At 46.0% G+C, this 25,783-nt stretch overlaps 2 protein-coding genes across 2 annotated transcripts in view; both read right to left on the bottom strand.

The window, feature by feature from the left end:
* Positions 1–22,476, bottom strand: part of nxn (nucleoredoxin) — a 57,904-nt gene extending 35,428 nt beyond the window's left edge. Inside the window, exon 1 of the mRNA XM_062552932.1 lies at positions 21,925–22,476. Coding sequence (XP_062408916.1) covers positions 21,925–22,233 — 309 coding nt within the window. The 5' untranslated portion in view covers positions 22,234–22,476. The remainder of the gene's footprint in view (positions 1–21,924) is intronic.
* A 913-nt stretch (positions 22,477–23,389) lies between these two features.
* Positions 23,390–25,507, bottom strand: txndc17 (thioredoxin domain containing 17). The gene is made up of 4 exons (XM_062552338.1): positions 25,175–25,507; positions 24,819–24,900; positions 24,627–24,702; positions 23,390–23,764 (listed from the first exon to the last, which is right to left on the bottom strand). Exons 1-4 carry the CDS (start codon positions 25,317–25,319, stop codon positions 23,696–23,698), a joined length of 372 nt encoding a protein of 123 aa, XP_062408322.1. The 5' UTR covers positions 25,320–25,507; the 3' UTR covers positions 23,390–23,695.
* Positions 25,508–25,783: the final 276 nt, after the last annotated feature.

The following is a 25,783-nucleotide window of genomic DNA, read 5'->3' as shown; positions in this document are numbered from 1 at the left end:
AACTGGCCTCCGACTCACTGGCGGCCTGGGGCAAAGCCTGGGAGTGTTTGCCAGGTAAGCGTGTGCGCAGCATATTTTACAGGAGTGGGAGAGGGAGGGTTTGAGGAATTTATTTATTTCACAGCATCGAACAGGACTATTTGGAGTGTCGACTTGTTTGGTTTATGCAGCTATGACTGGGTAAACAAGCACGCGGTGATGGACGATCTGAATCCGCCCTTTTTCCCTGAAACGGGCAGAGAATCGGTTGCGTACCTCATGAATCAAAACAACTCGATCTCCCCTCCGCTCCGCTCCGCTCCACTCCACTCCACTCCTCTCTTCTCTGCTCCTCTGCTCTCTACATCCCCTCCTCCTGATCCTGAGCCAAGGCACAATCTTTTTCAAATTAAAACCCTGGCTAGTTACTCAGAGGTCCAGCAGGGTTGCCTCATCACACCAGAGATCGCCTTTCTCTCCAGAAGATCCTTAGCACTGAGGGGAAGATTTGTGTCGATGATTCATAACAAAGACAGGAAGAATGAGAGAAAGAGAAAAAAAAGAAAGGGAGAACAAAAGGAAGAGAGAGAAAGAGAAAAGAGAGAGAAAGAAAAGAAGAAAAAAACTAGAAAGGGAGAAAAGGAAAGGAGAAGTGGACATAATTAAATTAAAGGATCTGTCCTCAAATAAAACGCATTCCTCCGGATCGGAGTAAGGAGGGGATTGTGTTTTCATTAGACTGTGGGCTCTAGGCCTCAGCCACACAAGCAGACGTCCAGCAGACAATAAACGGCTGCTTTAAAATGGCCGCCCGGAGGAGGAAAGCCCAGGGGGGCGAGGGGACACTTTATTAGCACTAATGCTCTCTCCGCTCAAACACACGCACAGCAGTCACAGCCTCCACAGCCCCCTCAGAGAAACAAACAGCCTTTACCCAGAAAGTCCTCTGTGACATTCCTCGATATCATTATACTGACACACACACACACACACACACACATACACACACACACACAGAAAACAAATAAAACAATACACTTGCCTACCAGCACAACAAGGCACTGCTATGCCAGCATATTCATGAAGTACTGACATGAACTCATCTCATAAATCCATGTGTCTGTGTAACCAGAGGCTCTGTGCTGCCTTAGCCATCCTCGGCTCAGTGTATACACAGTGAGTGTTATAATGGATTTGTTTGATGTGGGTACATCACTCAGCAGTCTCTCTCTATCCCACCCACCCCCCCCCCACCCTCGCCCTCTCTTCAGACTTCATCACCACTCACTGACTCGACGCGCAGTGACACGGACACATGTTGCGTTGCCACTGTGCTGAGGGCAGCCGCTCCCTCAGCAGTTCCTCTCTCTTGAGCCGCAATGGTGGGGCGGCTAGTCGGCAGCACAAGGGGCAGACTTTCTGTTTAAGTATTGACGCTAAAATAATTATTATTGTTGGCTTTTAGCATTAGCGCAATAACCCTCAGTTTAGCACCCGCCAGGACAGGCTGAGCTCCCCGACGACCCCCCCGTCCACCCCCTGCCGTCCAGCCTAGCAGAGGCCCCCCTTCATCTGCAATTACCAGCTCACTCTCATCACTTCACCAAAGGAGAAGAAAGGAGCCAATTTAATGCTTAAACGGATAAATGTGTGAATAATTACATTTTTAATCGACCCGTAAGCATCTACAACAGCGACCCCAAAAGAAATGGCAGAGAGAAAAAAAGAATAATTGGAAAGAGAGAAAGACAGAGAGCGAGAGAGACAGAGAGAAAAAGAGCGAGAGAGAGAGAGACAAAGGCGATTTGCTTGCATCCAAAAAGGCGGGTTTAATCCTTGACACCTGTCAGGCGGCCCACACTTCACAGACCCCCTCGTGGCCATGAAAGCGCCGTGGCCGAGCTCGCAGGCTTAACCCCCACTGCCCACCCCCCCACCCCCCCCCCCGCACCCCTCCAGCCCCCACGGCCCCCTTCTCGCATTCAAAGAGCCCGCTGGCTGGAGTGGGCCCAGCAGGACCTAATCCAGACACGCTCGCCTGCTCTCCCCGACACATACCGCTCACGCTACGCACGCCGCTGCCGCCGCCGCCGCGCAAAGATATCTGGGTTCCATCTCCGTTCTCGATCGGCAGACGCATTTAGCACTAATCACGGCGAAATAGCACCTGGAGTAGGCGCACATACTAGACCAGGGGTATTCAATTAAAATTCAAAGAGGTCCAGTTACTAAAATGTCCTCCCGGCAAAGGTCCGAATCTTAAATTGTCACTGAAAATAGTGTAGGCTACCCTGAAGTTAATAAAATCAATAACGCATGTACATTTCTAGGCCTATTTAATTTATTGTTACATTTCAAGTGTTTTCAAAGTAATATGCTTGTAACATACCAAAAAGTCTTAACTTGAATGGTACTTGAATGCAAAACAATACTGTAGGCTAGTTGTCTTTAGGCTACTAGGCCTACATTTCAAGAAAGACAGACAACAGACACTATATTTATTCTATTCAGAATAAATTCAAAGTGCAAAATAACTTTGAGCAGCCTGAACTTAGGGCCTATTTCAAGCAGCCTAGGCCTAATGTAAAACATTCCGAATCTTTTGAATAAAATAAAAGTGGATCTTTAAGAAAAGAAAAAAAGACCTTTGCATACTGCGTTCTAGTATCCTCTGCTAATAGTTCAGATGTTCTTGAATCTTGTTGTTGAAGCTGACAATGGGATCTGTAAAGTTTCTGCAGCCGCATTAAGCACTCATTCACAGCTGCTGTCCCATCGCTAAATGCTCTCTTGTGTTGCATCAAAATCCACGCAATCTTTAACGAACACTAATTTGCCTGTACATGCATGCGTGATCACACGAGTAGACCTGTCATAGTGTGCTTTCAATTTGATAATTATTATCCTACCTCCGCCGAGGAAAGTAATGTTTTCATCGGGGTTTGCGTTTGTTTGTCTGTTTGTTAGCTCTCGGAGTGCTGTTCAAGTTTTACTTGCCCTCACTGCGGACTTCTGCGTGTACCTTTCCTCTAACGACCCGTGTTTGATCTCAGTGACGCACGCTAACGTCGCCAGTTTCACAGCGCATATTTACAGCATTTTTGAGCAAGCCATTTTCTCTCATCTCCTCTCTCTCCCGCTAGGCCTATTCTCTGTTGCTGAAAGGTAAACAATCGAGTTGATTGGCTTGGCTACGGACGATGCTCTTTGATGATATTAGGCCGACAATTTCAACGGGTCCGGACAGCACCGTCACTGGGTCCGGACCCGGACCGCGGTCCGCCATTTGGTGATGCCTGTACTAGACGCACGTCCGTACTATTTGAACTGTTTGATCGGCACGTGTGCACTTGCGCTTTAACTGTTTGATATGCTCTGAACACTTAGTCAACACGAGGCAGTTGGATATTCACTATGCAAAGGCAGGAAGGGAGCTAGTCACACAATTGTCAAAAGCACATGTTGAATCTGTAATGAGCTTGGAGTGAGCGGGGAGCAAAAGAGAGAGGAGAGAAAGATGACTGGAATGAAATGCAGATAAAAAGAAGTGAGCACATGACCTCGTTCCTTAGAACAGAGAGGGTGTTATTTTTAGGAGGTGCCTCCCTGGCTCTCTCTCTCTCTCTTTCCCTGTCTCTCTCTCGCTTTCCCTCCCTCTCTCTCTCTCTCTCTCTCTCTCTCCCTCTCCCTCTCTCTCTCCCTCTCTCTGTCTCTCTGCAGGCCTCGGCTCTGCTTCGGTTTCTGTCTTTGCTTTAAGAGACCTCTGTCCGTCTCACCCTACCTCCTATCAGCATGGCTGTCCATCAACCTGCCTGCGTGCCGTGTCTATGGGTGTGCACCCGTCAGGGAGCGCCTATAAATCTGTCCGTGTCCATTTATCAGACCCTCGGAATATCTGCGCACACATCCGTGCGTCAATCCATCTGCCACTTTGTCTCTCGGTCTCATTCTGTTCAGCTCTTCCTGTGTGTGTGTCTGTATGTGTGTGTGTGTGTCCTCATATGTGTGTGTGTGTGTATGTCCTTGTGTGTGTGTGCGTCTGTGTGTGTGTGTGTGTTTGTGTGTGTGTCTGTATGTGTGTGTGCGTGTGTGTGCGTGTGTGTGTGTCAGTGTGTGTCCTTGTGTGTGTGTGTCTGTGTGAGTGTGTGTGTGTGTCTGTGTGTGTGTGTGTGTGTGTCTGTGTCTCTTCCTGTATAGTTCACTTCTCTGTGATCCTACTGGTCGCTTCAAGGCAGACTGTGTATGCCTGTGCCTGTCCGTGCACCCCCCGCCACCACCCGACTGATAATGTGTCTCTATGTGCGTCTGCCTCTGTGTCTCTGTGTGTCGCTGTCCTGCCTGCGTCCCGGCGGGAATTCTATCGGTCTCCCTATCCGGCTCTCCGTCTGCTCGTCCACTCGATCCATCTCCCTTCCGCCTGAAATCAAAGCAGGCTGACCGAGCCATGGCAACTGTGCCACACACACACACACACACACACACACACACACAAACGTTACAGGAGGAACCTGAAAAGCCCCAGGGATGAGCAAAGGATTCTGAAAACGTGGCACTCGGCTCAGCATGTGCCTACGTTCGTTGGCCGTTGCCGTGGTGAAGGCACGGGCTTGCGATGGCTTGGCAGGGTGCCCACCCCCCTGTGCAGCAGCGTGGGGGGGTTGTGGGGTGTGTGTGTGTGTGTGTGTGTGTGGGGGGGGGGGGGGTGTTTAACTTGAGTCGTCCACAGCTCCTTAACCGGCCGAGCCCCACACCATCTGACAGCAAAAAACAAGCCATCTCCTTCACGGCGCTGGACAAATGTACACACTCTCACCCTAACAAGCCTCTCGCTATACTTCTAATCCTAACACAGACAACACGGCTATTCTGGAAGGGGGGCTGCTCGAAGTGCTCCTTGGCGAACTAATTGATATCAGATTTCAGTATTTGTGGAATGAATCACGCTGTGTCGCATGGCAGCTACTACTGTATATTTGCTTCCAATAAGCCAACCGAGCCCTCTAGCCACAATGTGCTCCAGTCTCAATCAAAAGTGCAGAATGTGGCTTTAATTCCCTGTATGGCAGTAGATCGGTCTTCAAATTCAGTGTTAAAGGGGAAATCGGGTGTTAAATGGGCTTTAGATATGTTAAGTATAACCATAAGCTAGAGTCATGGACTACAAGTGATCCTATCCAGGCCCGAAGCATTCCCAGCGTAGCCAGTTTTAACCGATTCTCCCACAGCGCTATTACCACTGGCAACCAGGCATATCTCATACTGCACATAAATCGTGTCTTTTAACCCATCTACAAGGTTGACGAAGTGTGGAGCTCTCGTTAGCCTTGTAGATTGGTTAAAAGAAGTGATTTAAGGGCCGTATGAGACATGCCCGGTTGCTGGCACTACGGAAGAATTGGCAAGATATGGCTAAGTTCGGAATGCTTTGGGTCTGGATAGGGTCACCCCTTGTCCATGACTCTAGCTTATGGTCATACCTAACATATCTAAAACCCATATAACACTGGATTTCCCCTTTAATGGAGAAGTTTGTATGGAGTGGGTGGGTGAGAAATGAAATATAGGCCTCTCTGTACTCCCACGTTTAGTCATATTGAGTGCAGACTCTGGGACAGCAGGGGGCATGGCCTTTGGTGGAGGCCTAGTACAGCATACAGAATGCTGAATGGAGAGAGCGAGAGAGGAACATTTGGTGGTGGGGGCAGTCTGAGAGCAGAGGGGCTATTGTTACAGCCTGAGAAAGTGCACAGGAAGAGAGGCCAACACACTCTCTCTACCTCTCTCTCTCTCTCTCACACACACACACACACACACACACACACACACACACACACACACACACACACACACACACAGACACACACACAGACACACACACACACACACAGGCTGAGGGACAGGGGGGTTCTGCAGAATAACAGGAAACTCTACAAGACTCCATACAGTGGAGTGACGGCACACCACTCGGCCTGCATCCTGTTCCAAACCTGGCGGCCCCACAGGCCTGGAGACCGTCCGACCGACCGACCGACCGACCGACCGACCGACCGGGCAGTCAGTCACTCTCAACGTTTGGGTTACCTAGCCCTGCCCAACACAATCCACATGCCCCAGTTAGCGCTCAATTCTAACGACAACGTGGCTCAGGTTTTGGACCTGCTCTTGCCTTTGGTGGTGTAGTGGACGGTAAGTCTCTCTACAGCAGAGCCCCGATGAGCTGGAGGTAGAGGGATGATGTACTGTTCCACACTGGGGAAAAGCACAGACAGGAGTAGCGCGAGGAGCGATCCTGCTCCCCAAGCCTGTGAATGCAATTACCCAGCCGAGGGCCTTGAGCGAGGGCCATGTCAAACAAACACGCTGTTGTCCTTATAACACCATTTTTACATGCAAGTGTAATTCATCGCGTGTTGTATAAGGAGTGGAGCAGGGGGGGGGGGGGAGAGAAGAAAAACGCCCTCTCTTTCTCTTTCTCTGATAGCGCTGACATGTTTTTCTAAAGTTCCCACCTTTCATGGAAAAAGACACAGGCTTGAGGGAGGAGAAGATCAACAGTTGGCTCTTCCTGTGGTCATGAGGATCTGAGGTGGAAGGGGAGGCGAGGATAGGATAGGACAGGAGTGAAAATGACAGAGACAAAGAGAGAGAAAGAGACAGAGAGAGAAAGAAAAAGAGAAAGAGAAAGAGAAAAAGAGACAAGGTTTTCTCCACGCTCTGGTCCTCCATTTTGCTTTCCTCTATGTGACCCACTCGGCCTCCATAAATCTTTAAGCGCAGCCCTTTCCGCTCTTGTGCGTCTGTTCTCACTCTCACACTGTCACCCCCAACAGGCCACTAAACTACGATTATATTTATGTTTCAAATGGCACGGACCCTAAGAAAACCACTGCACAGTCAAGGCTGTACCCAAAGTCATAGGGAGCTAAAAACACTTAAATCAGTGGACGGCTATAGAATGTCACCACAGCATGCCGTGCATCACACAATCAGTGTTGGCTTGGTCTGATGGAATGGAATGAGTACTAGTGGAGCGGACTGATTTTTTCACCTGGCATCCACATTGATCCACGTCAACAAAAACTAGCAGGGAAGGATTTCACATTACATAAGAATCCTACCCAGAATCCCTCCAAGATATCACCAGATAAATCACCGGCCTTCGCCACACTTGTAAATGTAATCTATACAAAAATAGCTTAATCCAGAAAACATGAGTTTTCTCTGTTTGTCTGGATACGGGCAACAGCCCTGGCGTGAGTTCACACACCTCGTCATTCCAGATTCCACAGTAATGTGTGTCAGCAAGGACTTGCATGCATGCATACAGGCTTACACACACACACACACACACACACACACACACACACACACACCCGCTGCCTGTGCAATACCACATGTGAAAGCAGCTCTGTGAGGGGTGGGAGCACTACAGCAGAGGGAGGGAGAGTGGCCGAGGAACAAGAGTCTGGACTGTTGGGTCGCTGCTCAAAATCTCATTTAAGGAAAACAACCCACCTCTTTGCAGTTGACCACATGCAAACATTTCCTTTCACTCAGCAAATACATCAGAAGCCATAACAAAGGACTGCTTCTAGCTACAGGAAACCCTTACGGTTTTTTTTTTTAAGAAATTACACAATTTTTATACGATGTTCAGTTGTGTACTTACATATTGTGCATTTGGAAGTAATCCAGCTGTGGTGGAGAGGAAAAACATGGAAAACGTCTTAACCCACTTGTGCAAATACAAGGCAATGAATCTGAACCGTGCGCTGTAAGTGTAACCCATCTCTACAATAATACCACTCAGGAAACTGTCATATGCGAGGGGTAACGGTCCCGGGCGTCTTGCACTGCGTAACCTATACAGCTCCTGCTCTCCCTCCCTGCGCTAATGCAATGCCAACGCTAACCATAATGACCCTCGCCTGCAACCCCATCTCCACCACAAGAGTAGACCCCAAACCCAAAGCCAATCTATTCATTTCAGTGTGGCACCCTCCATGTTCAGAGTTAGCTGCTGGGCTTTTTCCTCCACTGCTGCTGGTTCGTCTGAGTAGCCCTGGAACGATTCGGCGCGGGCTTGTTCGCGTCAGCCCGGGATGATTGCGGAGGACATGAGAGAGCGAAGACGATGGATACATGTTCACTCGGCTAATGATAGTGATGGCAATCAAAGAATGTTAATTTGAGGAATTAACATGCTATATTATGACATGTAATGACTGCAATTTGGGAGATCAAAGTATGGATGGGTCCTTGTAGAAATTATTTCTTTAATTTCTTTTCCTTCTCTTCTCCCTCTTCCCTATTATTGGCGGTTTCAAGGAGAACAGAGGGATGGCATGATATTGCCTCTCCTTCTGATTTTAATTTCCCATGGGCGCCGCCGCAGAAAAACTGGAGCTACAAGGGGGAATGGCAGACCAATTAAGAGAATGTTCCAGAAGGGCCAGTTGGTTCTCTCAAGGCCAGAGCCACTCGCGAGGATCACTGCTCGAAAAGGAAGCTGAATAGGAAGGGGAAGAGAGGGATTGGGAACACCCAAAAAACGCTGCAGTCAGGAAATCAAAACACAGCCGGGGCTCAAATCCTTTGCGCTCAACCTCAGGGCCATGGAAAACAGATGAGTCACACCTGCGGGGTGCAAATGTCACTCGGCATCTAGACACCTACCTGCTTTTAACTCAAGCAAGTGCAAGAGCAAGAGCTTCGATTTATTTCATATGCAATGCATTTATTTCAGCCGAATGTTCTGTAGAATAAAATCATCTTCAAGACAAATCAAGACAATGGGACAATAAGTAGCTCAGTGACTTAGTGATCTGAGAGGAGGGAGAAATGTTTTTAGTACGGTCCAACGCGTCAGTGTGGCGATAAAACACAGTAAGTTATGGCATGCTTTTGCAGAGAAGTGTGTGGTTAGTGTTATCATCCTTAATAGCGGCCAACTGACAGACAACAAAAGACAGCTGATCTGTTATCTCAATCCCTGAACTTACATAAACTGCTTTGCTTATTCCCTTTAAAGTATTCCATGCTTTGAGGCCAGGCCAGATATTTAGCTTGGCTGTGCTCACTGCAGCATAGAAAAAGAGAGGAAAGAGAGAATAAAATGGTGGCAAGAGAGAGGGAGAGAGAGAGAGAGAGGAGGGGGAGGCCTGTCGGCAACAGAAGGGGGGCTGGCTGAGAATCCCTGCAACATGCTGCCTTCTAGAACGCTCTACCTCAACGCCAAGGCTTGGCCACAGCACACTGCCTCTTGTACCTGAGCTTGGCACACCACTGTGCGTTAGGGCTGCAAGCAAGAACGGACAAGAATTCTATTTCATGGTGCAAGAATATGGCTTGTGCGCCCACGTCTGGAGGAGGACGTCTGGCTAGTGTATTCAGCTCCGCACAGTTGGGGCGTGACACATACCGCACATGAACTACGTCGATAATAGCCCCGAATAATGGGTGTCAGACAAAACACGTCTCTTAACACGTGCAAAACACCTTCAACAGGCTCAAGAGTGAGGAAAGGCCAAAACAAGGGGCTTCTGGAAGCAATAATATTTTTTTTTAAAAATCCTTCAATAAATGATCTCCAGAACGTTGGACTGAGCACCACAGTATTGGAGTCAGCAGCACAATCAGTGACCCGGTCAGTATGCTGTAAAATGTAAAACACCAGTTAATGTAATACCATAAACACTTAGAGAGGAACGTAACGCTACAGATGTCTTTTGCCAGTGGTCCCTCCGACTGGAAATTGGTAGAGAGAGAGAACAGTGATTACTCACACGGTGACAGTAATGGCAGTAATTGGAGAGGGTAATGATGGGCCCGCTGATCAATGCAGCCCAGCGCTGCCGAGGCGTATGCCTTCCACGTGGTGGAGAGCGCCATGCTGCTCTTAACTCTGATCTGTATTACACCAATTACAACCACAGGAGTTCTCATGTACTGTACAGTCCAACCATGAATTATTGCGCTCTTCAACAAAGCAATGAAAACAAGCATGTCGTTTCATTTATTTATTTATTTATACATCTATCTATGTATCTGTTTATCCATTATCCACGCATTGCACACTGCAAGGAAATAAATGTCTAAGTCAGATAATGCAAACATATCTCTTGAAAGCTGATCTAAAAAAAGCACCCAGTCCGACATCCTGATTCCACAGGAAAGAACACCTGGGGCTCGGCTACACAGGGAGATGATCTCAGCCCTGCTGGAGTTTGTTACCCTCTCGGCCCCAAAGCGAGACAAGTCGGAGATAATATAGAAACAAGAGGAGCTCCGCCGAGCAAACAAATGCTGCTATTGATAGTCAGATTTACTTCCTGGCTCAGAACACATTATCCCCTGATCTTGTGCTGAGCTCTTTCCCATAAACATCAAGTAACGCCATTAGTCTTTCATGTGTTCTCCCCCCCCCTCTCTTTACACTCACGTTCCCTGCCGCTCCTCCTACTCTCTCTTTTTCGGCTTCACTTGCAGCCTTTGCTTGTTTTGTACGACATGCTTCCTGCTCCTACCACAACCCTTAATTACCTGAAAAAGGAGGGTTTGGTGGTGGTGGTGATGGCAGTGGGGGGCACTTGGCAAGTCACACTGACATTCCAATCCACCCCTCCAACACACACACACACACACAGACACACAGACACACAGACACACAGACACACAGACACACAGACACACAGACACACAGACACACAGACACACACACACACACACACACACACACACACACACACACACACACACACACACACCTCAATCAAGTCAACCTTTATCCAGCTCCTATGAAGCAACCAACCACACACTCTAAGCCCTCCATACCACTGAGAGCCTATTCTTCTGGACGTGCAGTAGCCTTCGCTTGGGCTGTAGGGGGTTAGGGGCCCATCAAGTCAGGCCCTCCACCCCTTTGTCAGGGCACAGGTGTGCAGGGGGCTTCTCCACAGGTGTGCAGGGGGCTTCTCCATGGCCTCCTCTGCCGCAGACAAATGAACAGGTGGCGACGGACATACTTGCACTGCAGCGGGGATGGCTGGGGGGCTAATGACTGCTCTGCGGACGGCCTCCTCCCCACCAGTAAAAACTCTCCGCTGCGGACTTAACACCTCCACGGGGCCGGAATACTCCTCTACAGCTAGAGGCATTTAGCGGAGCGTCAACCGAATTACTACAACTGCCCTCAAAGCAAACGGCAAACGACACACACAAAAAAGCAGCGGAAAAATACAAGGACGCTCTTTGGACGTTCGCTGCATTTCTTCGCATTGCGGCGGAAATCCCCCTTTGGCGACGGTACTAGCGTGGGGCAGCCGAACTTATTAGATCAACTTCCATCGCGTTGAGAAATTCAGCGCGCGGTATCAGGATTAAGAATAAGCCCCATTCATGTGGGCGACGCAAGGTCAAGCCAGAGTGTTGCCTGTGGTCTTTGAGGCAGACCGTTGCGCTGGCAGCGAAATACTCAACCATGACAAACTGGACTTCCTTCCTCTTTCAGGTTATCGTGTCGTCCGCTCCACTTGGACAACAGAAGGCACCGTCATGAGGCTTAATGTTTAGCCCAGCAATGTGGCAAGGAGGAGGTGAGGCAGACAAAGAGACAGAGAGAGAGAGAGAGGGAGAGGGAGAAAGAGAGAGAGAGGGAGCTGAGGTTTTCTGTGCCAGTAATCTCTCCGTGGGAATGTGGCGTCTCTAATTGACTGGACACTTCTACCCAAGAGGCTGCATTCTTCCTTTCTCCCCCCCCCTTCTCTCTCTTTTGCCCCCGTAAAAAGATGGGACCCCTTTTGCTCCGACGACCAGCTTAAGCAGATAAACCCCTTTCATTTGGACATGGGCGTGGGATCAGCTCCCCCTCGGTTCCAAAAAGACAGAGCCTGAGTTAAAAAAAGAACGGCTAATCAAAACAGCGATTAGCCCGCGACGCAGAGTCACAGGCACCCCACAGCTCCGGACGTGGCGGGAGGCCTCAGTCAAGCACCAACGCCAACTTCTAAGGGTGATCGTCAGCCCGGAGCTAGAATTCACTCTGTTAAAGCAATTGCAGCATTCAAGTAAGATATCCCTTAGCCAGGAATGATGAGCCATGCAGTTCCACGCAAGGAAAAAAAAGAGAGCCGTAACAGTCACAGTAAATACAGAACAAAAAAATTTGTGGAATTTCAGAAGAGACTATAAAATCAGATTTTCCACACAACACACTGGAATACCATTCATGTCCTTCCCGTCGAGGGAACATATTTGCTTAGGGTTACAGGTACATCTATCAACAAATCCACAAGCTACGATGACCAACACTTAGAGGCCTGTGTGTTTTGGTTATTTGTTTATTTGGTCGAGAATTTTGGTGGTCACTTCACAGACTTCTCCCACTCTCTCACTCAATGCCAGCAGGATCTGAGACAGTGGCTTGAGACGATGCCATAACACACAAACTCACTGGCACAGAAAATAGAGCCTTCACATCATCCTGGGGCCCAATGTTCAGTCAGGTGGAAAGGAGGCCACACTCCTGATGACGCAGGAACTGACATCACCTGGTGCTTTTACAGCATCAAGTCTCCCAGTGGAGGACTCACTCCACATAGTGCATCTCATATCTGCAGTAGACAACCTCAGATATTTTGGATGAGTTCAGGCTGGTCCTTCATAACACTAAGAAAATGGAGCTTGTCAGCGTTGGCTCTTTTAGCCCAAATTGGCTGAATGCTCTTTTAATGCATTTTCTTAGAATTCCTCCCTCACACACTGTATACAGCATTGTGCACAGCGCAGCACACATTCCTTGTCCCTTTTCAGCAATGTAATCACAGGATACTCATTCCCTTAACACACTGAAGGCATAAAGGTCTCACAGCTGTGAGACCCACTGTGCCATGTGTCTGTAATTAGCCCTACACAACCAGGCCCGGCATTATTGCCAAGGCTGGAGGAAAACAGCCATGAATGAGAGAATGATGATGCAATACTAGCCATTTTGGTGCCACAATGGCAATCTCCTGCAAGCTAGCAAGCATCGCAAGCCAAGGTTAGCCCACTGAAGGGTTCTGTCAAACTCAATTCTGAATTAAATGGCTCAACTACTAATGAACAGCTACGCTATACAGTATGTCACTCTGTCTGCTAAGGATCTCAGAATACAAGGAAAGCATCTCTCAAATGATCAAGCAAATACTCACAGGATTTACAGGGAGCGCCTGAAGGGAACAGGCCATGTGTGTAGACCGCAGCCACAAAGCATGACAACACAACAGAATTTATATCACATTCAAGAGCAAGCAAATAGAATTAGCATGGACACACAACAAGAGCTGCCAGATAGAAGTTATCAACAAAGTTATGTGGCCACAGTAAAGAAGGTTGTTTGTTAAGATAATGGCGCGCTAGCAATCAAAATATACAGCACACAGACAGGGCTGACAACACTGTCGGAACACAGAGAGACACAGAACAGAGACAACAAAGTAGCAAGTCACTGTCACTATCAACCCACCAAGTGGAATCTGTGAACGGCACGTGGCCAACTATGTATCAGTGCTTTCACAGGACCGAAATGAAATGAAGAAAACAGCATGGCTGATGATTGGAGAGTTGCCTTCCATCTGATATGGAATAGCATGCAGAGATTTAGATTTTTGATTTTCACAGATGTTAGCATACAAACTATCTGAAAGAGGCATTCTGTTAAACTCCACTCTTAATTGGCTTGACTGTGTGGAAGATTGGTTCCCATTTCATGGGATTTTATAGTCTGTTTTTCCATAAATCAATACACACAAGACAGAATGGCAATTCTTTTCAATCAATTAAAGTGTATACATACACTAATGACTAGTAATTCAATGATAACCGATGAGCCAACATAAAGGAAGACACACAAAAAAGTAATATACTCACCTTGATTAACTGGCATGAAATAAACTGAATTCCAAAGAAAATGTTGTTTCAATGTTAAAAAAAAGTGCTTTCGAATGGAGGCAGGTTTCATCGTTATCTCAACCCATCAATGCACTCTACTGGTCATTTAGTTGAGAAAGCAGACAGCCAGGCAAACCACACATCTGTCTTTAAGGAGACAGAGCCTCTGAACCCAACTCAAAAGGTCAGCGAGGTCAGAAGACACTTGTCGAGCACCATGTCCGGCACCGGAAACTGCTCTGGTGATTCTGGAGGTGCTAATTGACTGTGAGCTCTCGGAGATGAAGCAATTAGGCTACTTGGCCTGCACCCAAACGGACCAGGCTCTGTTGGTGAAATGGGCACCTTTTTTTCTTTCTTTTTTTAATCACCAGGGAAGGAGTGAGGCCATGAGGAGTGAGCGTATCATGGGCCACAGGGGACTTCATCACTGTCTGGAGCTCATTATGTCAGCAAGGCTGCTCTATTGATTTGGTAGCTGAGGGTTCTTCCCACTTTCCACAAGAAATTGAAAAAAAAGAATCAAATTGGCAGACAATATGAAGTATGCAGAAAACGTACTTGCGGGAAACGGACTTAATTAAAAACCTGACCAACATATTTCAGTAGGGGTGTTTATTCAATAACTCAGCCAGAAAATGGAGGTCGCCATCCAAGATTATCAATCGTCCCCTCAAGAAGTTTGTGGTTTTTGAACCGCCTCCCGCTCTCTCTTGGCTTAGGGAGTAGCTCTCTTCCCTCGCCGTCACTGAGTTTTAAAAGTCACGGATGGAGTGGCAGTCTGACTGTCTCCTCCAGCATTATGACCAAAAGTTCCATTGACATCACTGACTCCCCATCTTTCATCTCCATCCAGCGTGCTTCACTCTGTTTGGTTTGGTCTAACCAGAAACTTCATCTAAGCAGCTAACTAAGTGTGTGCCATGTCTTAGCATCCACAGCAGTCAGTGCTAGCAATGGTTGCGCTAGTGCATTAGCCTGGCAGATTTCTTCCTTGAACAAAAAGCAGTCAAAGGACAGATTACTTCCCAGTTTTTCAGAGAGCTCGCCATCAACAGCAACACAAGGCTCTTTCAGATCCCGCCACATCTGTTTCTCCCATACAGAGATGCAATATGGGAAGGAGGGAGGAGAGGATCAGAGGGAGTACAGTTTCGCCACGGTGGATGACCTTTCATAAAAGGTGAGAGCTCTTTTCAATCTCCAGAGACGCTCGAATGACACCGGCGCGTAGCAAAAAACGACACATCTCCAGCGGGCCCAGAGTAAGCACACACAATACAGTGTGAAAGATACCAGGCGAGATAAGAGACTTAGGGGTCTGAGCTGGGGCTCAGGAACTTTCCACTTGGCCCAGCGTGCTCTCCTTCCTCCCGTCCAACTCTGCATTCTTCCATCCCTCCTGCTACTTATCTCCGCAACCATCTCGCCACCGCTCCACAGATCCCCCCCCCCCTCCACCACCCACCACCCCCCACCCCGCACTCCATCTCCCCATCCGTCTTTCCTCTTTTCTTTTCCGGCTCAGACCAAAATGCAATTAATGCCCATTGATAGAGCAAACCAAAGGAACCAGAAGAGTGCCATTCAATTATGAGCAAAAACAGGGAGGGGAAAAAGAAAAGAAAGCAAATAAAACAACAGCAGAGGAAAATGTGAAAAGACAGAAAAAAAAAAAAAAAACCTGGGCAGTATGTGGCGCAGAGCCCCTTGGGTCCAGGGTTATTACGGAGTTATTATGCGGGAAATGGCAGCTGAACAGCAGTGGGGAGCAATTAGAGACTGCAGAGGGAGGGGGGAGCAAGAACAACAGCGACCCCCCCACCACCTCCACCACCACTACTCCCCAACTCACCCCCCCCCCCCACACACACACACACTCCTCCCTCCCATCTCCCTCTTTGCTGCTTCCTCGCCGTTTCCAAGATGGAGGTGCTGCAAGGAAACACATAAACAGCCCCATCTCCGCCTGCACTCGGCCATGGCGAACACAAGGGACGGCCGGCGTACTGTATACGGCGCTCTATGGACGGGCTGGAATCTCATTTGGGTTTCCTTGCATCTGTTTTTCTCGGAGTCAGGCTACACATCACCATTTCCCCTGTCTCAATCCTGCTCCACCCATTCTGAGCTGGAGTTTCAAAATAGAACTCGACAGTGTCTTATATAAATGGTTTATTTGTCCATTCGTAGTCATAACAGGACAGGTCTCCACTAACCTATAGGATTGGTTTTGACGGAGTATTTTTGTGAGCTATTGACCATCCTACCTTCAGTGCTACTGCAGACTGAGGACGTTCTGCATGAAAAGAAGACCATTTCCCTTGACTTATCATTCAAAGAAAAATCATAGTGAGAAACTCCACTTGCAACTACAATGACAGTGCCACGGTATTGTGTTCCAAAATGGCTTTCCTCTATTCACTTTGTGTAATGCCTTCCTGAGGCAGCAATTTGTCTAGGGTCACAACCCACTAGACCATTGTTTCCTTGACTCGAAAGATAAAACGCAGAGGGGGGGCCGCTTATGTTGCCGGGGGAAAAGAGGGGGCTTCGACTCGGAGTGCTGCCTGTGCCTTCGGTGCCTCTGTGTTTTCGTCGGTCCTCAAAAGGTAACTCGACCTCCCGCCCATCCCTGCCCAGCCCACCCCACCCCACCAAGAGAGAGTATCCATCTGGAGGAATCTCGGTGCCCACACTTCCATTGTGCCTCCATGTCATTACAGCACTCTCCGTTGAGAGCGCCACAATGGGGCCTGAAAAGGCCGCTGTAAATCTAGCCTGGTGTGAGCCGAAGCCCCAACCTCCTCCACCAAGGATGAGTGTCCACAAAGCCCTGCTGCTGAGCAGGCTCTTGCTCTTTCCCCACTGCCAGCCAAGGGGAAGGTGCTCTGGAGCAGGTGTCAGTCTGCATTCCTGACATCATCTCTAGACAAACATCCTAAGACCAACACATACACCTAACATGTAGCAGCATGACACCCCCCCCCCTCCCTCGCCCCAATAAATCTTGTCTTATTACTTCATCATCCAGGCATTGTCATTAAATCACATGGAAGTCTCTAGGCAACACAGCCACCCAGCACTCCACCCTGTCGATTCACTGTTACAGGCATTCCTATGCTGGAAGTTGCTGAGCCAAGCATCTGGGAGAAATTCCTGCGAGGCCTCTGGCCTGGTGGGCCACGCCAGCCTTTTGTCACCACGCAGTTTGCAGGTGTCCACCTCCATGTGTCTAATCACAGGCTCTCCCTTGCTTTCCACTTAGCCTTGTTATCAGTGCAAACTGTCCGTTGACATGACAAATGACAAAAGAAAGGTGCTTTCCCTCCCTATTGGTCTCGGGCCTCTCCCTCTCTCCTTCTTTCACTCGGCCTTCTCTCCCTCTCCGTTTGAGAACTGACCTCGAGCCAAACTCGCCGTTCGCCCGATAAGAGACCCTCCCCTCCGCGGCACAGTAAGATAACACAGGTCTCGTCTCCAGCCACCTCGGCCTGAAATCGAAGCTGCCCCGCGGCCAGGGCCCGGAGATATGTGATGAGCTGGCCTCGGTCGCAGTTTTCATCAGATCAGTGACACCTTGATGACAGCCGCCTTTTAGACCCATGCAGAAGACTCCAGCAGCTGTAACCAAGCCCAGGCCCTCGCCGTCCTGCCAGAGCTGGGCGCAGAAAGAGGGGGAGAGCGAGGGAGAGAGAGAGAGAGAGAGAGAGAGAGAGAGAGAGAGAGAGAGAGAGAGAGAGAGAGAGAGAGAGAGGGAGAGAGGGAGAGAGAGAGGGAGAGAGAGAGGCCAAACAAGGTGTCTTTCTCTCACACCAGTGCTATCGCTGCCTCAGCACAGAGGCTCTGCAGTTTACTTTTCACCCTGAGCAGAAGAGGAGGGGGCTTTTGCAGGGTCTTGGCCAGGGCCTTAATTGATTTATGAGGACTAAGAGCACCCCTTTTCAACCCACTCACACAACCCCCACCCCCACCAACACACACACACACACACACACACACACACACACACACACACACACACACACACACACACACACACACACACACACACACACACACACACACACACACACACACACACACACACACACACACACACACACACACACACACACACACACACACACACACACACACACACCACTCTTTCTAGTGTGTCTCCTTGTAAGGCAACACCAGCCAAGTCACTAGAGTCTTTGCTCACCGGAGGTCCCTGATGCCATGCAGTGCCCATCGGTTTAAAACCCGCCACTCCAGTAGCCTCTTTCACAGGCATAGCCGAGGGGAGGAAAACCTACATGCCAAACGCCACAGAATGAGAATGCTACAGCAGTGCCGTCATCCCACAGACTTTGGTGACCTTTTCCGCCAAGCCAAAGCGGCCCTGGAAAAATACTGGTGTGTGCGATGAAATGGCTTGTGAACCAAACATTTTATGGGTTTTGGGAGGTCAGTGATGTTGATGTGACATAAGTAAAGACCGCAACTGAAGTCACTCATGGGTGAAAGCTCGACATGCTCGCATGAAACCAAACACTTAACAAACTGCTTGTTTAATTGAAACTTTAAAAAAAAGTATAGAATGGAAATGATATCTCATGGCTTAGGGAAAGAGGAAAGACAGCAGCCTTCTACAACATTCTATGATTTGGGACTATTTATTGCCATCAACTTTATGGCTTCAACAGATGCATATTAATAGCACTGAAATATACAGCGTAATCATGACTGAACCACACAGCAGAAGAGGATCTTTATTGCAGAGCATATTTTCCTTTTCGCTTTTGGCAGAATAGCATATAGATGAACTCTGAAGTAGTTGCTGAGCCTCCACAAAAAAGGATGAGTGATGGTGCTTTGCAAGATATAACTGAAATGACTAAAGACGCTTCATTTCTGAATTTCTTGCCAGGATGACACACAACCTGCCTTCCGACAACCAGTTCTCCTCATCTCTAGGCTAAGCATGCGCGCACACACACACACACACACACAGAAGTGGGGCACTTAATACCTGCAGCCCCAATCACACTGGCTTAGCTTCCAGTGGGCTAACATCATGCAGCAATTAAGGCTCCTCAATGCACACCCACCCACACTCTCCCCAGCACCCACAACAATCACGCGGACCCTGCCTGCAGAGAAACAAAGCCATGCACCAGCCACAGACTCCTGCTCTTCAAAGGATGCCTCGCAGCATGATGTAGCCAGCCTGAGACATGGAGACAAACCTGTTGAGGTGCTTAGAAAGGGCCTTAGAAGACATGGAGACAGACAGTCATGCCACTTTGTCAGAAGAAGGATGCTACTGTATATTTCAAGTCCATTTTCATCTATGGATTTTATTTTAAGAAGTAGCGGAATTTAGACAAAAATTAAAATGTTTTTAACTAAATATTTGAATGCTGATGTGAACCTATCAAAAAATGTTGTTATGGATTGCATACACTATTCATTTGAAAAATATTTGTAAAAAAATACAAGCCAATATTTTTATGATTAGTTACTATAGTCCCATACAAAATACTTAAAAGACAAATTTTGGATAATAAAACAGAAAATACAATCAAATACAATCAAATAAAGCACATACACAGAGGAATTATAACACAATATTTAAATATCCTTCGACATATTTAACAGTCTCCATTTGGATATCATTAAAATTCAGCCAAACAAAATCTTTTCCGTTTGGACATCATTAAAATGGCTGTATGTGAAAGATCCCTCTGCCAGGTGCATTGTTTGACAGGCTGCACACAATGGGCTCGTTGAGCTGTTCTTGCAGCAGTATTGGATTTTTTTTCCCCCTCCTACATTTTTCTTGTAAGGCCTTGAGCTGTCTAAATGAACTTCCCAGTCATTCAGAGGACAAAATGTGCCACTCTGGCCTCCGCTAAAGACCCAGAGCACAGCACTGGACCATAGAATCAGAGGAAGAGACTGGTACCACGGCCTGAGAATTACACCAGTGTAATCATCCCCCATCCAACACTACATAAACCCCTCACTTGGACAAGGCGCTGGCGTTTAATCACAAGCTATTTGCATGTGTTGCTTGTCCATTCTCTCGCTCTCTCTCTCTCTCTCCTTCTCTGTCAGCCAGCAAAAGCAAAACACAGTTTCATGCATGTCTGCAACCTTTCTTTATGTCCCACAACACGTATAATATTGAGATGAGACATATTTACTGCATACTATTAAAAGAAAACAGGTTCAGCATCATTATGACATACTCCTTAATAATGTTATTAGTACTGTGGGCAGACTAGTGTGTTGGTGCTCGCTGAAGGCGGCTGAGTTGGTGCAGTGGAACAAAATGGTTACCCACGAAGACAGCAAACACAAGCCTGATGCCAGCTGCCTGCTCCGTTTGTGTCCAGGGTCTCCCCTGTCTCAAATGAAACATGACCAGCCAACTGCCACACAGATATTCAACCAAATTTCAAACATCCAAGCGCTCTCAATTCATTACTTCAATGAATACATATGGATGTGGTACATACTGAATGAATGCATATTGTTACGTACAGTATAAGGTTTAAATTTGATAGCTGTTCTATTAATGGCCTACTCTGTTGCCTATATGTAAACATTAAGAATAAAAGCACTTCCTATTTTGCATGACCATGAGAAGCCAGGTGACAGCAGCCTATGGTTAAATGAGGTATTTTATGATAGCGTAGAATTAGCCCCTCCCTTATTATAGTCCATTATTTCCTCATCAAGGACAGCGATCTGGTTTCATTACATTCCTAAAACGTATTTTATATAAGAGTGGGCCACATCAGGATTATTAGCTATCGAATTGCATTGCTTCCCCTTCTTTCCTTTCTCAAAATCCATGCATTTTGACCTTTCATAATTTAACATCCTCCCACTGTTACTCTAAATGTCTCAGTGATTCAGGGGACTATGTGATTTAAATGCTCCAATCATATTTTTACCATAATTCTCCTTTTGCTACCAATATTATTTACCAGGGTCTCAAAATAACACCTTACGATACAGAAGGAATGATTGAAAAGAAAATGGTTCTGTTTCCATCTGTTTTTAGTTACAGGCAGCATCAATACTAGAGGCCTATTAATGGTCTGATATTGCATTATCATTGTTCTCACAAGCAGGCCTAGGGCTTCTATATGAGCTGACATCTGAACGCTGTCATTAAATCCTTTGCGGACAATAAATCTGAGACAATTTTCTACAAATATTTTTTCCTAAAATTGACTAGACCACATTTGTTTAGAATGGCCAATATCTTTATTCAGATTTTTTGCTATTCCTACCAGCAAACTAATTTATGGAAGCTAAATTTCGCAAAAGTATAACTGTATTGCTTCATAAATCAACAACGAAAAACAGGTGAGTATATTGCTGATCACAAATGTCATGCACTTGCAACATCTAATGCCTGGATGTTAGGCCCTACACCAAGACAACAGAAATCATGTTAATAACAAATAGCCTAACAAAATGAAATAGCCTATAAATTGAAAATGAGTGGAGACATTTTTACAATAAAAAATAAAAAGGCCTATCCAGCATTTATAGAACTAATGGAAGCCTAAAGCCCTTGTAAAAGCTGTTTAATCTGGATTTAGTTTATGATGAAAAGCATAGTCTATCCTGCTTTGCTGTTTCCAGTCACGCCATTAGTGAATCTTTTGAACAGTATAGCTAGCCCAGTGGGCTGTAAGCCTAGTACAACTATAGCTGAAATGGGTCAGATGTAGTTTTTCATATGACAGTTACGGTTAGTAGTTCAACGGGACTATTGCTTTTCCAACTTAAATGCAAAAGTACACCTGTACAGGGTGAACTATGCAATATGTCAGAGTTAAACTCATGCATTTATTAATAATAGCCTATAAAACAGCCGTCTAAAATGGTCATGCTGCTGTGGGTTCATTATTTTACAGTGTCAGGTTGTGAATGACCTATGTTCAGCAGTTCAGATAAAAAAAAATGTTTTGAAGTGTCTAAGTCCAAATAGCTTGGGATGTGTCTTACCTTTTTGTGTCGGTCTTTAAAAGGCAACGCCAGCCACTGCATCTCTTGTAAGAAGTCCTGCCAGTGTTTCTGGTCCTGATCAGACGAGATGAAGACGATTTCCAATTTGTCTTTGTGTTCCGATGTTTTCTTGAACTTACTGTAAAACTCACACAGGCTGGTGTTGAATTGCTTGCAAGGGCCATTTAAACTGCAACCGAAGTACAGCCCGACCAGAGACAGCTTGCTGCCCAGTGCTTGCACATCTACCTCGGCTTTCTCACTGTTGACGAGCCGCTCTCCGAGTAGATTCACCAGAAACTCCGACATCGCAGCTCTCGCCTTGAAACACGCCCAAAATACAAGCCGTTCTTTAATCCAGATTACGATGAAAATGAAGAAATCAGAGACTCATTAAGGAACAACACGCCGCCGTCGTCCTCCTCCTTCGCCCCTTTGGAGTGCACCAAAAGCGTGGAGTGGGCTGTGTGCATGGGAGAAACCGCCGCCTCCACTGTGACTGGTGTTGAGGAATGCTCTCTCCAGTTATAGCCTAGTTGTCAGCAAATGTGCCTCCGCTGCTTCCAAGCAACACCTAGCACTTCAATGACATCTAGTTATAAAATTGTGACATTGCATCTCGTAATTTGAAGATTCGATTATTAAATTGATAATCGTGATAGAAATAGCCCTATCATAGTAGAGCCTATACCTTATCAGGCTAGCTTGTAAAATAGTCTAGACAATCTGATCCCAATCAAGTGGGTGGTGGAAAGTGAACCAACCTATTAAGGCCCAGTCTTTTTTGTTATAAAAATAGCACTGAAAAAAAAACCTTTTAAATAATCTAGCACTTATATTAACACTATAGCCTTTAATGACTTGATCAGGCCTGTGGAAACATGGGAACAGACGCCACTGGTTATTTTTGTAATTTACAGCTAGATGGATTGTCTTGCAGATAAGTTTGCGTCCTGCAAAAATAGATTCCAATGTAAACATGTCACCAGGTAGCCCAAACTGCTTGCTTGATTAAGAGAGCGCTTTAGCCACGAGAAAAATTATCCGATAATGCCATCTACTGGTCATTATGAAGACTGCATTCTGGACTAGTGAAATGACAAACAGAAGCCTATCATTTTACATACATTAACTTATTTATCAGACGCTTATTCCAAAACGCTTCCTACTTAAATATCAATCATGACAATGGCCATACAGTGTTCAGTTTCCCTTATTGAGTTAAGTTAAGCCTACATTACACTGACAGACTTTGACCAGATTTGAGAAAGATTCTTGAAAGATTGTCTTTTAACTAATGCCTCATTCAAGCTTTATTCAAAACACCACAATCTTTCAAGAATCTTTCCCAAATCTTCTCAAAGTCTGACAGTGTAGGCTTTACATGTAAATGATGGTGACTGAAAGTCCCACTGAAACAAATGTGTATGGGAGAGGAAACTCATGAAACAACCTGTTTTGGTGCTTTCAGTTTCAGTCTTTGCTTTAATCATATTCTGTATTTTTTTTGTTTTGTCAATTGGACAGGACAAAATTCACTTCAATTCAAGGACAAAAACAAGCCATCAAGACGTCTACTGTCTATACTTTTTTTTGATACAAGACATAAATCGTATAGTTATTCAGAAATGTAATTCAGGATTTATGACCCTGTGAGAGTAAACATAGTTCTATCAGTCATACTTAAGAAAGTATACCACATAAAAGTATTTGTAAGGCAATTACAATGAAATGAATCACAACGATGTTTTATTATCCATGTGGATGTCATCTAATCTTCAGTGAACATCATCCGCACCAAATCCGCCTTGAAACACTCCTCCTCCACAAGCTTCTGGGGCTAAAATGGAAAACAGACAAAGTAAGTCCACTTCAACAGATGCATGATATAAGCATACAACCACCACTTTTAAACGAATTATCTGTAGACCTAAGTTAAAATAGTCAAACAGGTCATTATGGACAGCGACTGAGAATCTACAAGAATTCAGACTCCCAACAAAATGTATATAGCCTATTGAAAGACAATGTTTTAGGCTGAATTGTTACAATGTGTCTTTCAGAGGTACTGTAAGTCATGGACTACAGTGTCTAGACTTCAAGGTTTTTCAGACCAAGGACAACATAACTGTTGTAAACAAGGTGGAGGTACCCTATTAGGTTAGGTAAACCCGGCCTGATCTGAAGGCAATTTGGATTTCGCCCTGCAGCTCAGGCTGGAAACCTGCGCATCTATCCCTCCTGTTTCCTATCCACATCTTCTGAATCATTGGTCAGATTGGTTGAAGGACTATCCAAAAGCGTGCAGAATCATTTGAACAATGCCCATTGATCACACATCTGGAGTATAAATAAAGTGCAGACTCCCCAGACTAATGTAATTGTATAGGCTATATACTGAAATAAAGCACAGACTCCCCAGACTAATGTTACATTTTAAAAGATTGAGTTTAGTATGGCAATAGCCAGACAGTATCCTATGGTAAATACAGTAAAATCATGTTTCTTAAAGCTTATCAAACTGATTGACCAATAATGTGTAGGCCTAGGTCATTCCATGTGCACATTGGAGAAGAGAAATTAGGCAATAGGCCTACTTAGGCTATAGAAAGCTAAAAACAATTGTAGTAATAATTTGGTGGGGCCCCTGTTGAAGATGGTCTAGGCTAGTCTGCAACTTCCCAAAAGGCATGACTCCTTACAGTTCCATATCTTAGCAATGTGGGAACGCCAGTCAGCTTCAAGGTCTTCTTGAACTCATTGTTGGGATCCTTCCAGCTAAAAGAATGAGGGGAAAACATGAATGGTCGTTTAATAAGAGTTAACTGAGCAAGAGCTAACCTACATATTGTAAATTGTGAGAGAAATAAAGAGGAAAAATAGCAAAGGCTTACTAAGGTCTCTCTCCAACTTGGCAGTAAATAAAGACAGAATCTTCTGGCAGGTGAGACATCTCCCCTCTGACAACAGGCTCAGCTAAAGAGAAAAATCACCCAACGATTCAGCATAGACCATCATGTCATTCTGAATATGGGCTACCATATTCACATGCGACTGAGTAAAGGTGAACGTTGATATTCAAAATTAATGATTTACCTGTGGATATCAAAGAAACTCGAGAAATAACTGCATGCAATTTGTATGGGGAAGTCCCAATTTTGCGTAATGGTAATGTGCAAGTCACCAAATAACCGCCTCGCTGCATTTTTTTGCAAAGGCAATCTCATCATTGTGTGATTCTACTACTCACCTTTTACACAATCCGGACACCAACTCACTCCCTGATCGTCTTTATTGCCGGAGAAATAGGCGAATATGTCTTTTCCCTTCCTCTCGGATACAGCTTTGGAAAATTCTTCATAGCCACGAACTTTGACTTCTTCGTAATTTGTCATACTGTAGGCCTATGTCTGAATTAAAAGACACTAACGTCGATAGATTTTTCGGCAGACGTAGAAGACCACAGGGAGTTTACAGTGACAAGAAATGAGATGAAACTTGATTGTCTCAGGTGTACATCTTTACCAGGGTGAAGCCTGCTACCATACTAAGCAAGGTACCTTGACTATTTGTGAAGCCAGCGGCAAAGAAAACACTTCCGGTTAAGGAGTAATCGGCACTTACTGTAGTTAAAAGTCCTTCGCTAAAAACTCAAAATCGTTAGGTCCAATTTAACTATTTACCAAGTTTAATGATTTATTAATCAAAATGTTTATTATTTCATTTATACGGCTATGTATTCATTACTTATGTGTTTTATCTTTAGTTCCTGTATTTCTTTTATTTTCCTTTAAAAAAAAAAAAAAAAAAAAAAGAGAGAGAAAAGTCTCCTTGCCATAACCTAATGTGGCCATCATTG

The sequence above is a fragment of the Sardina pilchardus genome, chromosome 13 (assembly GCF_963854185.1).
Source record: "Sardina pilchardus chromosome 13, fSarPil1.1, whole genome shotgun sequence".
NCBI classification, from domain to species: Eukaryota; Metazoa; Chordata; class Actinopteri; order Clupeiformes; family Clupeidae; genus Sardina; species Sardina pilchardus.
Note: the sequence above shows the minus strand (reverse complement) of the source record. Positions and strands in the feature narration are given on the sequence as shown.

Coding starts and splice junctions, on each gene's coding strand:
- txndc17 (XM_062552338.1), bottom strand. CDS start 25,319: ATGACAAATTACGAAGAAGTCAAAGTTCGTGGCTATGAAGAATTTTCC. Junction 24,703..24,818: donor CAAGTTGGAGAGAGACCTTA/GTAAGCCTTTGC, acceptor TCATTCTTTTAG/CTGGAAGGATCCCAACAATG. Junction 23,765..24,626: donor CATTGCTAAGATATGGAACT/GTAAGGAGTCAT, acceptor TTTCCATTTTAG/CCCCAGAAGCTTGTGGAGGA.